Here is a 17088-nt window from a genome sequence, read left to right as displayed (position 1 = left end):
AAGATATGTTTGGTTTTTCTTTCTCACTTCTGCATCAGCATTGCTTGTTTGTATTAAGGTAATGGCTTTTTAGTTTAGATAGCTAGCTTTTGTTTGGGAATGAGAGCTGAGAGGGGAATGATAGGAGTGGAGGAGAAAATGGGTGATGAGATTGGGTTATCAAAATCTTTGTATTGATGTAATTGAAAAGAGCCCATCTCCACCCTCTTTTTTACTCTCCTCACCATTCTTACCTCCCAAATCTTGACTTCCAAATACCAAAAAGGAATGATGGGGTAAGTGACATTTATTAAATCCCATTTCCAGCTCCCAAACAGAGCCTAAATTGGGTAGTGGTATCGGTGATGAGTCTCAAGTCAACAGACCTGGTTCAGTCTCGTACATGGCAATTTATATACAATGATTTTATGTTTAGCTGCTTCAGGTTTCAAACATTCAAGATAAAACACACTTAACTTTTTAAGAAATGGCTTAAATGACTGCTTCAGTTACTTTTCAAATGACAATTTTAACCTTTCACTTGGACAAATAAGATAGGGGTGTTTGAGAGAATGAAGAGGATGGTTTTGTAGGTTTTTATGTGAAAATTGGGACTTTTGTGACTATTGAAGGCATTTGGCTGCCAGAGAGAGAGACAGGCTACGCATCTGAATATCCTTGAGGGCTCTTGAGTTGAGACCGTGCAGCTCCCACGGTCAAAACCACCCAGTAGGCCGGGCCGGGCCGAGCCGGGCCGGGCCGGGCGAGCCCATTAACCCTTGGTCATGGGCGTCTCTTAGGCTAACCAAGCAGTTGCAGAGAGTCGAATTATGACGGCCCAACGCCTTCTTTTCAAAAATTCAGAGAGAGCCAGACGATGATGATGTTGATGGCTGGTACCGATGGTCTCCACCGCTCTGTCAAAACCTGCAAGTATCTTCTCCCTTCTTCCCCGAATCCATCGTCTCTTATCGTCTCACCTCAGAGTCATCTCCCGCCACTGCCATATTTCTTCCCTTCCTCTGCATCTAAAGCCACCAAGAACGGATGAAATCTCGCATCATACCATTCCTTCCTTGGAGCTCTGTAGCAACCTTGGTTCTCTGAAAAAATGCCACGCCGTGCTCGTCGTCTCCGGTTTCTCCGAGAATCTCCGTTTTCAGACCAAACTGGTAGCCATGTACTCTATGCTCGGAAGTTTCGACGATGGTCTCCTGGTATTTGATGGGATTAAAGACCCAGATTTCTTCTCGTGGAAGGTGCTGATTCAAGGGCACGCAAGAAACCGATTGTTTTCGGGGGTCTTTTGGGCGTATGGTTGCATGAGGGGATTATCTCAAGGTCATGACAATGTTGTCTTCTCGATCGCCTTGAAGACGTGTGTCGAATTGCGATCTTTGGATCGGGGAAAGCAGATCCATTGCGATATTGCTAAGGTGGGTGGCGCGGATGATGTTGTCTTGGCTGGGTTGATCAGTTTGTATGCCGAATGCGGAGATGTCGACGATGCACGCAAAGTGTTTGTTGAAATGCCTGAAAGAAACGTCGTTGCCTGGACTTCCATGATCGTCGGTTGCGTACATAACGGGTCACTTAGGGAAGGCTTGAAGCTCTTTAACCAAATGCTGAGAGAGGAGGCCGAGCCTAACGAGTTCACTATGGTCAGTGTGCTATCAGCATGTTGTCAACTGGATTTTTTGCAGCAAGGGAAATGGGTCCACTCGTACTTGATCAAGAATGGGCTCTGCCTAAACTCTTTTGCTGGAACAGCACTGTTGGACTTGTATGCGAAATGTGGGGATATTTCTGATGCTGGCTTGGTTTTTGAGCAATTGCAGCATGCCGATGTGGTGTCGTGGACAGCCATGATTGTTGGTTACACGCAGAGAGGCTTACCCGGTGAAGCATTGAAACTTTTCCTAAAGATGCGACGAACAGGAGTAGCTCCTAATCCGATGACGATGGCTAGTGTGCTTTCAGCTTCCACCCAACAAGTTGCTCCAAAGGAAGGGCAATCAATACACACACTTGTTGTTTTGCTTGGTATGGAAAGAGATCGTGAGGTAAGCAATGCTCTTGTTGACATGTATGCAAAATGCCACATGGTTACAGATTCTTGTTTTGTATTTGAGAGAATTGTGCAAAAGGATTTGATTTCATTGAATGCGATGATCAATGGATTTTCTCAAAATGGGTTTGGAGTTGAAGCTTTGGGACTTTTTCAGCAAATGAGGTTGAGCAAAATTTTGCCAGACGCAGTGTCGTTTGTTGGTGTCCTCTCAGCTTGTGCTTCATTAGGAGCCCTGCAAAAGGGTAGCTCATTTCATGGATATGCAATCAAGGCTGGACACGTATCTAATGTGTATGTTGGTACTGCTCTCCTCAACTTGTATGCAAAATGTGGGTATGCAGACATGGCCAAAAAGGTCTTTGATGGACTGCATGAGAAGAATATCACGACATGGAGTGCAATGATGGGTGGTTATGGGATGCATGGTGATGCCAAGAATTCTCTTGCTCTTTTTCAAGATATGTTGAAGGCGGGTATGCTGCCCAACGAAGTAATTTATACTAGCATTCTTTCTGCATGTAGTCATGCAGGGATGGTGAGTGAAGGGTTCAGACAGTTCGATGACATGAGCAAAAATTATCATGTTATGCCATCTATGAAGCATTACGTGTGCATTGTTGATATGCTCGGCAGGGCAGGGAGGCTTGATGAGGCATTGGAGTTTATAAGGAAGATGCCCACGGAGCCAGATGTTGGTATCTGGGGTGCACTGCTTCATGCTTGCAAAATCCATTCGACCATGGAGCTTGGGCAGAAGGCAGCAAACATGCTGTTAGATAAGCAACCGGAAACAGGATATTATGTATTGATGTCAAACATGTATGCTGAAGCTGGGAGATGGGAAGATGCGGCTGCTGTAAGGGCCTTAATGAAGGAAAGAGGAATGAAAAAAACACCAGGCTCTAGCACCATACAGAAAGGAATCTTTGGTACCTAGGATTCACATTGAAGTTTCTTCAATGCGTAGGCTCTCAGGCTCTTCTGATGGTTGAGAATCTTAGAGCCGTTGAGCTTCGATTCCAGAATCGACGGGCAGAGAAGCAATAGGTGGATCTTTCGCCTACCAAACAAGAACCCAACCCCCCTGAATAAACCATTGTTAACAGAAACTTTGGGTGGCACAGATGGATGATAACATCTATCCATCATAGTTCCTCGTATAGAAGGCCCTGATCTTCCGTGATCGTTCCCTATTATGGACAATAGAGATGGCTGGGTTTCTCGTACTCTGATAACTGTACGGATGGATTGGTGTAAGAGCCTTAATGAAGGGAAAAGGAAAGGCGCCAGTCTCTAGCGTCATAGAAAAAGGAATCTTTGGTACTTGACAATTCACATTGAAGTTTTTGAATGTGAGTTCTCAGGCTCTTCTGATGGTCGAGGTCTACAAGGGATCTGATTTTGTGGTTTGGTTACAGAATTCATTAGAGGCTAGTTGTTTAAGGGAAAGACGTACATGACCTATACAGAAAGATTTCCTTTCCTGTCATGATTGCCAAGTCGGGGATTGTTTGTAACTTATAATAGTGCAACTCTGTCTGGTCCAGCTATCGTATTCATCAGTAAAAAAAATAGATCGCTGAAAATTTTGTTACATTAATACTTGAATACTATGGAACACCATTTGTTATGTCTCCAAATCACTGAATTGCTCTTTCTTTTTTCATGGACAGATGGATCACGGAACGACATTTGAGGAATTAGTGTCATTATTATGCCTAAGGCTTCTGCTACACGTTAATATATCAACCTTTTCTTCTGGAGAATTTCTATGTAATGCTTGATCCTTTTGAAGATTTGTGCCAAGTATCTTGGGTACCAAGCCCCAAAGGGGGTTGGCTATCGTACGGGTGGTCAAGGTTCAAATCCGTGTCACGACCTTGCATAAGTTGAAGCCCAGCATAGGTCCTGGGGGCAAGGGTCTTAGCCACAGAGTTTTTTTCCCTTGGGGGTCGATCTATGATCTACCTGTTACCAGGTTGTGGGTTTCTTAGTGTGACTAAAAAAAAGTATCTTGGGAACCAAGATCTTGAATTGCTAGGCTAATCTTTTTTTTTTTACTTGGAGAAACCGCTCCAGACGCAGAGACCTGGCCATGCTGGCTGAGCCAGACGCACTTACGGTCTAGAAAGTCGCCAAGCTTTGGCTTATACAGGGGGGTGACGCCCATGGGATTTGAACCTAGACTGTCCTGTCAAGCGGTCTAAGTCCCATCCTGCTATGCCAAACCCCATGGGTCAAATTGCTACACTAATTATAGTTGCATGGATGGAGTTTCATCTTACCAACCATAGTAATTTTCATCCTTGGGACTATTATTATTGGGGATTTGGGTTCTTTGATGCAATTTTGAGATTGTATTCTAGCATGAAGGGAAAAGCTGGTATTGATAGTTTTTCTTTTACATTTGCTTTCAAGAGCTATCTGGAGCAAGGACGTGCGACGATTCATAGAGAGATTCATGTTGATGCTTTTAAAATTGGATTGCATAAGTTAGGTGGCACATTCCTTATCGATTTTTAAATGAAGCAAGGATCTTTGCACAATGCATATGAAATGTTCCACAAAATTTGACACAAGGATATCGTCCTTTAGGACCTTTAGTCAGCATTTGTCTCCGTCTCTGCACAGAATGCTGTTTTTGGCCCCCTTCAGATTTGGCCACTGTATGCAAATTGAGGGCATTTGGCCTTCTTTTTTTTGGATAATCCAAGGAAAAAAACCCAATCGCCACATTGGCTGGCCTCCAGTTAGTGAAACCCTTGAGCCCCCCATTGCCCACCGAGGAGTACACCCAAACTTTGACCTCATGGCAAGGGACGCCACCCCTGGGTTTCGAACTTGTGACATCCCGTCAACTTGGTGACATTTACAAGTCGCCCCTACCAGATGAGCAGAGCCCTTGTGGGGATTTTGTCTAATTATGTAACAATTGTGAGCTTGCTAAGGCAACTTCACGATTAAAATCTCTTTAAGATAGACAAGCCAGTCCACTGCTATGCAATTATAAGGAAAATGGATCATGAGAAGAAATTCACGAAACAGGTCTTATCAACATATGCATGAGTCGTGGTACAAAGAATATTTTACAGTACCATTTCTGCAAAGCAAAAACAAAGTCATCTCCCGCAACGCCATGATCTCAAACTATATTCAGTGTGGTCTAACGCTTGATGACTTGAATTCTTCCCATCTTATGAAGAGTGGAGTATCTCTCGCCAGATTCATTCCTTCAAATCAACTTTTAGGTTGTGCCAACTTGAAGTGTGTTCGCAGAGGCTTAAGCATCCATGGTTACGATATACTGTTTGGTTTGAAACTTAATGCTGAATGTAAGAGCATAGACATTGCTACGGAATTTTTCAATATAATGCAGTCAAGGAAAGCAGTTTATCTTAAATGCATGTCGACTGACTGGCCATCGCCGCCTCCACCAGCCGACCGATTTTTCAGATGGTTTCTTGATTTATTTGATAATGGTTTGTGAGGATGAAATTGTGTTTTTAATGACCATGGTAGTGGTTAGGGTATAACTGTTTCACTCCATATGAGAAGAAAACTAACTAGACAAATTGTGTGTGATTCGGTTCATAGAGGTAGTAGTCTTGTTCAGGAATGCATTTATGGTCATCTAAAAAATTGTTTGGATCTATCGAGTATGAGACCAAGTATGTATGTAAAATTGTGCAATATATTGAAGTATGGAGGTTTGTTGTATGATGCAAGGGAGGCAAGGGTTGAAGAACAATTTCCAAATTTTCTTCTCACCAATGGACACAATACACACAATCAACTGATAAGGACTTCCGTTTGTTTACTTTAGTGGGGGAAATAGGTGTTACACCAACACTGCCAGTCTTAAAATTTGGTATCAGGATGTATGTTTTTAACAGATCTTCAGATCCATGCAAGCATATTCAACTCGAATCTAGAAGTAGCCAATCGAATCATAGAATTTGTATGCAAAATATGGGCACCTTATGCTAGGAGGGAATTATTTAACAGGATGCATATGAAGGATTTGATCTCGTGGACATCAGATATGATGAGGGCATCACTGACATCATACCCATCCAGATGTCACAGCGTTTTTTTTTTCTGAGCAAGTTGTACATAATTTTCTTAGAAAGATATGTTCCATTATCATCTCTATGGTGATTGCTTATTCAAAGTGTGGATTATTGCACATGCTTCGTTCCATAACATGTCATGTTTTGGTTGTGTAAATATTCACGTTTTTTGCTTTTTATTTTTATGATTTTTTATGTTTTATTTTCATAATTATGTTTTATAGGTCTTCAGGCAACACTCGAGTGCAAATGGATCATGGGCTCGAATTTTACTTAATGGACTTTGAAAAGAAAACAGACAAGACAACTATCTGAAATGTTGGGGTCAAATGTGATGGCTGGATGGCTAGTTCACACTATCATAACCAACGGGTCTCTGGGTTCAAAGCCTCCGGGGTTATCCCCCAGAATGCCTAGTGAAAAACTTGTCTCAAATGTGCAAAGTTCAGAAGTGAGGACTGCATATCATGGCAATTCATAGAGTGGAAAATTAACCTTGCAGGAAAATAGACATGAGATTATACGAGGCATATATCAAGCCCTTCTCTAACATCACAACTAAAATATCCAGCTTAAAAGCAATATTACAAATGCATCTGGAATTTCATGGCAGTAAGTGATCACCACATCTCAAAATAGATTTTTTGTGCAAGCTGGATTTTTTATTATCTTAGTTGTTTCAAAATAGACAAGAAAAAAAAATACAAATTTAGATAATGCTACTGTGTAACTTGATTAATATGAAAGACCCAACCTATGCCACAAATACAGCTGCAGATACAGGGATACGGCCATTTTGGTGAAGCTTTTCATTAGAAATAGAGATTATGATATGGGAATAAAAATGCAGTATGCATGTGACAAGATCCAACACAAGGCCCCAAGTGATTTAGCCCGTCTGTGTCCACAACAAAGTTTAAGGCTCATTTGGCTGGCACTCACAAGGGGTCTCATTTACACTTCAAGATTGGTCACTGAAGTGGAGAATAATCAGGATCTGTAGCGCCAAACAGCTCATGTTCAAAAGTTATTCAGTTATACAAACAAACAATCACGAGAAAGCAAAATTTGACATGTTTTTCCAAATTGAAATTGACTAGAAAAGAATCAAATAAGAAAGAAACAGCAACACTACACTAAAGATTGTCATTACCAGCTTCCTCATCTTCTGGGTCAATTGGCACCTCATGTCGAGGCCTGTTATATTTCTCCCGCAATTGTTTTATTGGGATAAAATCTCCAGCAGAATCCATACCATAAAATAAGAAGGAGATGTAAGGATGGTCAAACTGGCCCTGCATGACCACAAGTACATAAATAACTCAAGAAAATATTAACAGAAAAAAAAACAATGGCTTTCAATCTTCACTCTTACCAATAGAAGTGCGTCTGCAAATATTGTAAGGCACGGAGGTCATAAACACACTTGAGTTGCAACATGTTAAATGAGTTCGTGATTTAAAAAAAATGAAACTCTCTTATATGTTCATGGTTCCCATAAGTCTAATTTGTTTGTACATTAATTTCCACATATATGCACCCAAAATAAATACACAAGTCCTATATGCTGTTTCAAAGATAAAAGTCCACTCACCTCGTCTGGTTGATTGAGAGCCTCAAGATTCTCCTCAGCAACTGCCAAGAAATTAGCATCAACGCGAGGTAAACATTATCACTTATCCAAAAACGTAGTTTTATTTAAGAGGGGGAAACGAAAAAACAAAAGTAGAAGATAAAAATTACAAACGTTCTTAGGATCTTATCGTTTATAGGGTCATTCCAACCATGGTCACAAGCACTACAGGTTGCTAGGCTCCTAAAAGACTCCAATACCCCTACGGGAAATCATATGAACCATGTTAAGTGCCTTGTAAAATGGGACAAGTTGGTTCCAAGGTTACAAGTTGTCATGAAATGGCACGGATCCCGATGCACTCCAAAATGGACTTCAAGAATCGAAACATAATGTATTTGAACAAAAACATAAGAACCAAAAATGAAACACTAGGAATGTGAATGAATGAATAATTTCATTAATAAAGAACATTAAAAATACATAATATCCTCACTACACAAATACACTCACACTCGTAAGCCTAAACTACCCATCACTCTCTCAACCTACATACATACACACACCCATACATTTATAAAGAGGTGAGAAGATAGAATAAAGAGGCCACCAATCTAGCCGTTGGACTAGCCTCCAACAGCTAGATAAAGTCAACCTAGGTTGACTAATATTATATAATATATATATTATATTTAAATATATATACGTATATATATGCCATAGTCACCGATATCGCCAATATTTTGAAAATATTGTGATATTATCAACAATTTCAAGGTTGCCAATAATATCAGGAATATATCGCAATATTTTCAAAATATCGGCAAATAGAAAATATCGCAATATTATCGTGATATTTTTTGAGTTTTTTAAAATTAAGTTTGCATTTTCTATTTTTTTTAAACCTCTAAAACATGTTTCTTTATATTTTTGAAAGAAAAATAATACAAAACTTATTATTTTCTTAGGTTTTTTGTTGTTATTTATATTTTTTCCAATTTTTTAAACTCCTGAGATTTTCCCGAGATTTTTTCGAGATTTATCAACTTTTGAAAATCTCTCTGAAAAATACCCTCACCAAGAAATTACCTTTAACAATAAGGGTGACTATGATATAAACACATACGTATATACATATATAATAATACATAAAAAATGTATAGTAAATTTATCTTAACATCCCCCTTCTCAAACTTACAGTGACTCACTGTAAGTTTGCAAATATAAATAAAGAACCTATTATATAAAAGATTTTCATTGACTTCATCAAGTTCCTCCATTCAATGCCCCCTTAAAGAGTCAAACATATGCTCTATTATACAAAGGGTCTTTAGGATCTTCAATATCATCGAGAACCTATAAATAATTAAATAGAGCTCACAAAATATCACACACACACACACACACACACACACACATATATATATAAGAAGATTTCAAAAAATAACTATATTAGTTATATATCATGGAGAGAGGATGGCCAAACACACAAAAATAGAATATACAGAAAATATTTAATAAGACAATTTTAACATTATTAAAAAACAAAAAATCATTAATTTGAAAAAACATTAATTTTTCAAACCCAGTAGTCATAAAGAAAGGCTCGCCTCAATAAATAATTTTAAGAATACATAGTTCTTAATTCATAAGAGAACATAATTGCATATTATCAAAATGAAAGATGCATGCATAAAATATCTCATAGATAAGTTCATAAATCATTATTCACTTTAAATATTCATGAAAACATACATTATACAAAGTCAATACACATATATCTATCATGAAAAGCATATTAATGCATAAAAGGCATGAAGTATGGATTTTTCACACAACATCGATAACTCACAAAGGAGTTTAACTCATAAAATTCCACAAAGGAGAGTAAATTTCTCATAGATAGATTTCCTTTTACCAAATATGACAAACATTAATCAACTATTTCATTTTTAAAAGCAATATTAATCATACAACTAATGCATATATGAATGAACCATGCAATAGGTTAGAATAAATGAAAAAGTCACTTATTGACTAATTTCATCAAAACCTTTCAAGAGATAACTTACAAAAAAATATAAAGAGATTTAAAATTCCACAAATATCAAGAAATGTTTAGACCAAGAAATCTTACAATGAAGATACACACCAACTCACAAAGAGAGTCACAAGTAAAATACAAGAGATTTTTCATTAACACGTGCTTAGAAAAGCATTAATTAAATTTATGCTAAACACGCAAGACAATCAATCATGAAACAAATTTAAAATACTTTTTATTATGCAATTAATGCAAAATACATGAAAATATTTCAATAATCATTTCCCATAAATGAGTTTAGAGATTTAAAAAACCCATAAAACACAATGAATGATATTTGCAAATCTTAATAATAGTTTGACCACCACAAGCAATCACTTCACTAGACCTTCAAAACTCAAAATTCAAGTGTATCAGCTACTAGAACAAGAACACAATTACAATACCACTTATGGGCTTAACAAACACACCAAAAAGTGTGAACATCTCTTGTCTACATAAAATGATACTTAAATAAGAAACAAACCTCAATATTCAAGTGTATAAGCTATTAAAACAATAACATAATACAAACACACAAAAAGTGTGAATAACAAATGGGTGCACATAACTCGCCACAAAATAACATCTCTTGTCTACATAAAATGACACTTAAATAAGAGACAAACCTCAATATTCAAGTATATCAGCTACTAGAACAAGAGCATAATACAAACATACAAAAAGTGTGAATAACGAATGGGTGCACATAACTCACCACAAAATAACATATCTTGTTTGCATAAAATGACACTTAAATAAGAGGCATAATGAGATAAAAACTGACAAAGTAAAAGAGCTTGTAATGAAAACAAACTAATGTCACCAAGAAGAACAAAAATATTAATTTTAATAATCCTTTAAAACATCATGGTTTTAAAAATAGATAGTCATCACAGATAAACATGATTATAAGCATCCAACATAATGATAATGACCAAATAAACAAATGAGTAATACAACACACTCATAGAACCGGAGATCATACAACCTTCAGTTAGAATTGAACTATAAGCCAACAATCTAAACTGACAAAAAAACGAGGTGCACACAACTCACCCTAACAACTATGTCACATGGGTGCGGGTGCGACTCAATTTCAAAAAATTTGGACACAGGTATATATATATATATTTTAAAAAATATATCTAAAGACTGTGATGTTGTACAGTCTGGGTAAAGACTGTGCTCTGCACAGTCTGGCTAAAGACTGTGCTCTGCACAAGACTGTGAAGCACAGTCTGGGTAAAGACTGTGCTCTGCACAGTCTGCTAAAGACTATGCAGTTGCACAGTCTTTCTCTGCTAAAGAGAGAAGTATATATATTTTTAAAAAACTATATAAAAGATATTTTTTTTAGTTTTTATCAGTGTTGTGAAAAGCGTTGAGGCGTAGCAAGGCGCTCCACCAAAATCTGAGGCGAGGTGTAAGCCCCGAGGCGTAAAGCGTAAGCCTCAAAGTTTTTTTTTTTAAAACTTAAAAAAACTATAAAAAATATCTAAAATTATAAAAAAATAAAAAAATATTTATTGATGAAGCAACAACCAACAGGAAATAAAAAATCTCAAATAAATACTGAAAAAAATATGAGATTAACATGTAAAAGTAACATTAATGCAACAACTTAATCTATGTAAGTATCTAAAAAATAAAACATGGGCATTCATTAAATTAAAAATTGTTCCACTTTCTACAGCTGCATACTTTCTTGAATTTAAAAAAACATAGAAAAATTTAAAAAAAAGATAAGCATCGTACATCTGCGCATGAACTGCAGCATAGAATATCAGTAAGCATCCTTGTGGACAAAAAACAAACGAATTATTCTTTTCTAAAAAGAATCAAAACTGCCTTGGAACTTAACACATAGATCACTTTCTGTCAATGTGCTTAACACAGAAATTCAAAATTGTCATTAGGCTTAATACATCTATATCCTGTCATGAAACTTAACATAAATAAATTTTTGTCAATATCCTTAATACAAAAATTCATCAAAACCGAAAACATGCAATCAATCAAATAAATCTAAGTTGAAAAATGAAATCCTATGTAATCAACATAGAACACTTTGTTTGTTGGGACCCAAGAATGCCAAAAATAAGAATGCACGAGAACTGTTTGTTGAAGTGTGCTACTCTTGGTTCTTTCTTATACCAGGTCTTTCTGACCCAGTTTAAACAAATTGAAATATTATGAACTGTATTGTGAGAGAGGAAGTTGTTACTTCAGAAATAAGTCTGACACATTAGAGGAAGTTGAGAGAGCAATGCTGGCGTCATATTGTGAGAGAGCAGATGTAAAAGATGGGCAGACAATTCTGGATATTGGGTGTGGCTGGGGATCTCTTTCTATATACATTGCTCAGAAATACAATAATACCCATGTTACTGGAATTTGTAATTCTGAATTGATGCAGGCCTTCATTTGGTATGGTGTTACTGAAACCAGGAAAGGCAGATAGTTGAATGAGCATTGGTCACCTCCCCAATAGACAGAGGTGGACTAGGCATCACCAAGTTAGATGTCTTGAACAGAGCCCTACTGGCAGACTGGGGGTGGGTGTGATGCACTGAAGACAAGATCTGGCATTGGGTGGTTTCCAAACATGCCTTATTAAGTGCTGAGACTTCCCTTAGAGCTTGCATGTTTTCATGGTTGGTCTCTCTTGACAACCCAGTTTAACCTTAAAAAGAGACATTCATGTGGCCAGCAAATGCATTATGTGTGAACACGAGGAAGAAGACTATGCAGAGATCCTACCTTAACCGACGTTTGGGGCAGTTGTTGTTGCGAGAAGGAGGTCGCCGGCGACGGTGGTCCTGCTGTCGTGCACGAAAACGAGAGGGAGATCGGAGGCAGAGGGAGATAGGAGGTGAGAAAAAAATAAAAACACATAAAAGGGGTCGGTAGGGCTTTGTTTAAGCCCTATTTTTTTGGTTGAATGAGGGTTTTGACCCTCATTTGACCAAATAAATCGAGGCGTGTGCGCCTCAGTCCGAGGCGCGCCTCGCCTCAAGGCCTCTGAGGCGCATGCCTCAAGGGTATTGCACCTTATGCCTGCGTCTCAAGGCACAAAGCCCCTCGCCTTGAGGTGAGGCGCGCTTTTTGTGCCTTGAGGTGCATTTTTAATAACACTGGTTTTTATACATTTTTTATCCTAAAAATAGACAAAAATAGACTTGATCAACGTTGACCGAGTCCAAAACATGGACGAACTCGGCCCCGATGCGTTGACGGAGTCCGACTCTTTGTTGACTGAGTCTGACCCGTGTCCGAAGCCGCACCCGTGTCGGGGCGTGTCGACGTGGGTGCATCGCCTCCCAAGCCGAGTCCGTGTGACATAGCCTAACAAACATTTCTGGTTCAACAAAAGCAATTATGGGTCCTTGTAAATCAGAGATCATCCACCGAGAATACAAGAGGAAGAGAATAACATAGAGAGGAGAGTGTTAAATTATGTATATATAAATATATATATATATATATACATATACTTATATATATACATACGTATATATAAGTATATATATACATATATGTATATATATACAGTTTTTCTTTTTGTTCTCAAAATACCCGATAGGGGTATTTTGGTAAATCCCCATGTAAACCCTTTTTCCTTTTTTATTTTTCTTTTCTTCTCTTTTTCTTCTTCCCTTTTCTTTTTTCTTTTTACCTTTTTGTAAGACCACAAGGGCCCCACTCATGTAGTCATTGGGGCCCCAACGGTCATATTTATGATCGTTGGGGCTCCCAACGACTACATGGGAGCCCCTTGTGGTCCCTTCTTCTTTGCTTCCTCCTCTATAAATAGAGGAGGTTTCCTCTTGTATTGTAAGGGTTGTTCACCCTCTTCTTTCTTTCTTCAATAATATCCAACTTATGACTTTTGGTCATTTTTCCCTTTAGTGGGTTTTTGTATACACTTTTAGTGTTTGTGTTCTTGGCTCTTGGAATCACTCTTTAAGAGTGATTTGCTTTATTGGTGCTTCCGCCGCCCCCCTTTTCATTACATGGTATCAGAGCGAGGTTGGTGATCCGGCTTCTACCTCTTTGTTGTCTTGGGACGCGTGTCTCTCAAGCTTTTGAAGAAAGAAAGAAGACCATTCGGCTCCTATGGAACGTGATTCTAAAGTTGAGCTTTCTTTCAAGCTCAATGGATCCAATTATCTTATGTGGGCCTCCGCTATGGAAAATCATCTAAGAGGTAAGAAACTTTGGGGTTTTGTTATGGGAACTACTCCCGAACCCTCTCTTGTTCTCACTAAAATTGAAAATGAGATGGAAAAAGCTTTGGATGGTGATGAACACATCAAAGCTATCAATGATCATCAATCCAAAATTGAAAATTGGAAAAGTAATCATGCCAAAATTTTGGCATGGTTTATGAACAATGTGGACCTCAAAAATTGTGCAAATATTGCAAAATTTAGAAGAGCCAATGAGGCATGGTTCTTTCTTAAGGGTATGTATACCCAAAAGGACCTTGCTAGACAATTTTTTTGTCAAGAGAAAATTCGTTCCACTAGACAAGCGGATATGAGTGTCTGTGACTACTTTAGCTCTTTAACCCCTCTTTGGGATGAGCTCGTTCTTCTTGAGCCTAAATGGGTGGCTCCGGAAGATATTGAGTTAAGAAGATAACAAATTGAAAAGGAGCACTTTTTCCATTTTCTTCATGGGCTACGACCGGAATATGAACAAGTTAGGGCATCCCTTCTCCATAGAAGTAAAGCCTTACCCATTGAAGACGCCCTTGCCAAAGTATGCCAAGAAGAAACTTGACTTGGCCTAAGTATCAAGAGTGATGAAGTTTTGGCCGTTTCTAGGCCCAGATCAAATGTAAAAGCATATAGACCTCCCCACTTTAACAAAAATAATGGATATAGAAAGGGAGTGATTTGTCACTATTGTAATGAACCGGGTCACATTAAACCGGTTTGCCCAAAGCTTAAAGGAAAAGTGGCCGCGGTTGGAGAAAATTCTCTAAAGAAGGAAGAAGAAAGTGTCAAAGAGGGAGATATCAAAGAAATTCTTAATCATATCTCTGAAGTTCTCCAACATCTTCTCAAGACTTCTTCATCTTCAACATCCGGAGCCGCCATCGCCTACTAGACAAAGAGTTTTCGGATGTAAATGCTTTGTTTTAACTCACAAAAATGATAAACTTTCTTCTAGAGCTATTGAATGCATTTTCTTAGGATATGGCGAAAAACAAAAAGGTTATCAATGATTTGACATATTCAATAATAAACTTTATATCTCAAAAGATGTCACATTCTTAGAAGAAGAAAATGGTTTTTTGCATAAACCAAGTGAAAATATTGATTATTCCTTTTTATTTGACTTGTTACCTCAAGAAAAGGTCATTGATGATGATGTTGAATCTAGCGAATCGCTCATAGACGATTTTTTTGAACCTCCAAATGATGACCAAAATTTACAAGAAAATGTACAAAGGCAAATACAAGTCTACTCTAGAAGAAATGAAAGTAATCCTTCTTGTGCCCTTGAAAATTTCTCTCAAAATGAGTCAACTGAAGAATCCTCTCAAAGAAGATCAAATCGAATTTCAAAAATACCAAATAGATTTGTATCTTATGATTCTTTTTCTCCAAATTTTCGGGCGTGTCTGCTTGCTCTTCACTCAATTCATGAACCAACTCATTATAATGATGCTAGACAATATGCTCATTGGAATGAAGCAATGAAACTGAAACTTAATGCACTTAAGAAGGCTCAAACTTGGGAAATCGTTGATCCACCCAATGGCAAGAAACTCATTGGATGTCGATGGGTTTTTAAAGTAAAAACTAAGAGCGATGGTTCTTTAGAAAGATATAAGGTCAGGTTAGTGGTCAAGGGATATGCCCAAGAGTATGGGGTAGATTATGATGAAACCTTTGCCCTTGTTGCTCGCTAAAAAATAGTCAATTTTTCAACTAGATGTCAAAAATGCCTTCTTAAATGGAAATTTAAATGAAGAAGTTTACATGGAACCACCTCCGGGTATGAATTTAAATGGTAGAATTTTGAAATTAAAAAAGGCCTCATATGGACTTAAGCAAGCTCCTAAAGCTTGGTATGATAAGTTCAGTAATGTATTAATCAATTTAGGATTTACTTCTTGCTATACTGACACTGCTCTTTTTGTTAAGAAAACAGGTAATTTCATTGTTATTCTTCTGTTATATGTTGATGATATGATCATCACTGGGGATGACAAAAAGGGGGTAAATGATGTAAAGTCTACGTTAAAAGAAACTTTTGATATGTCTGACCTTGGATTCTTGAGATATTTTTTAGGAATTGAAGTGGCTTACTCCCCGCGTGGATACATTTTATCTCAAATGAAATTGGCAGCAGACATTTGTACCAAATCAGAAATATCTGATGAAAAGAAAGTTGAGACTCCCGAAGTTATCAATGCAAAACTGAGACTTGAGGATGGTGTTCTTCTTGAGGATCCAACCCCCTATCGTCAATTAATTGGATCTCTCACCTATTTATCCATCACCCGTCCAGACATAGCTCATGTGGTTCATGCTGCAAGCCAGTTTCAGCATGCACCTACTACAGTTCATATGGCGGCTGTAATGAGAATTGTGCGATACATCAAAAATACCATCTCCAAGGGACTCTTCTTATCCTCTTCCTCATCTCTTGAATTAACTGTTTTTACTGATGCTGACTGGGGAGAAAATCCCAATGATCGTATCTCAACTACTGGTCTTTGCATTTTTTTAGGTGAATCTCTCATCTCGTAGAGATACAAGAAGCAGCAAAAGGTCTCACTATCATCTACTGAAGCTGAATATCAGGCTATGACAATGACAACAATAGAAATCGTGTGGCTCAGAGGGCTCCTTGGTGACATGGGTGTCCTCATTTCCTCTCCCACCAAGCTCTGCTGTGAAAACAAAAGTGCGATCTACATTGCAAGCAATCATACGTTTCACGAACGGACCAAGCATATCGAGATGGATTGCCACTACGTTCGAGATGAATACCTCTGAGGAACTATCACATTACCATACGTCACTTCAGAATATCAACAGGCTGACTTCTTCACCAAAGCGCTCCCAACTCCACGATTTATATTTTTTCTTAGCAAACTTTCGGTCTTCTCCCCGTAAAGTTTGAGGGGGCGTGTTAAATTATGTACATATAAATATATATATATATATACATATACTTATATATATATATATACATACATATATATAAGTATATATATACAGTTTTTCTTTTTGTTCTCAAAATACCCAATAGGGGTATTTTGGTAAATCCCCATGTAAACCCTTTTTTC

The 17088-nt window shown here is 37.9% G+C and overlaps 2 protein-coding genes across 5 annotated transcripts in view; one reads left to right on the top strand and one right to left on the bottom strand.

The window, feature by feature from the left end:
• Positions 1-564: 564 nt before the first annotated feature.
• LOC149818774 (Pentatricopeptide repeat (PPR) superfamily protein) lies at positions 565-3650 on the top strand. The gene has a single exon (XM_089984600.1). The coding sequence runs from the start codon at positions 882-884 to the stop codon at positions 2985-2987; it is 2106 nt and encodes a 701-aa protein (XP_089840726.1). The 5' UTR covers positions 565-881; the 3' UTR covers positions 2988-3650.
• Positions 3651-6760: 3110 nt separating this feature from the next.
• The window catches only part of LOC149818773 (uvrB/uvrC motif-containing protein), a 44627-nt gene continuing 34299 nt past the window's right edge, over positions 6761-17088 (bottom strand). For 2 of the 4 annotated variants that reach the window (XR_016427397.1, XM_089985708.1), the window contains 3 exons: positions 7715-7755; positions 7274-7415; positions 6761-7117 (listed from right to left, as the gene is read on the bottom strand). Coding sequence is in view for 3 of the 4 variants with exons in the window: in XM_089985708.1 (XP_089841834.1) it covers positions 7092-7117; positions 7274-7415; positions 7715-7755 (209 nt within the window). In the remaining variant the exon portion in view is untranslated. The other 2 variants (XM_089985709.1, XM_089985711.1) reach the window with 2 other exon arrangements.

This window comes from Nuphar pumila, chromosome 13 (assembly GCF_984573655.1).
Source record: "Nuphar pumila chromosome 13, dmNupPumi1.hap1.1, whole genome shotgun sequence".
NCBI lineage: Eukaryota > Viridiplantae > Streptophyta > Magnoliopsida > Nymphaeales > Nymphaeaceae > Nuphar > Nuphar pumila.
Note: the sequence above shows the minus strand (reverse complement) of the source record. Positions and strands in the feature narration are given on the sequence as shown.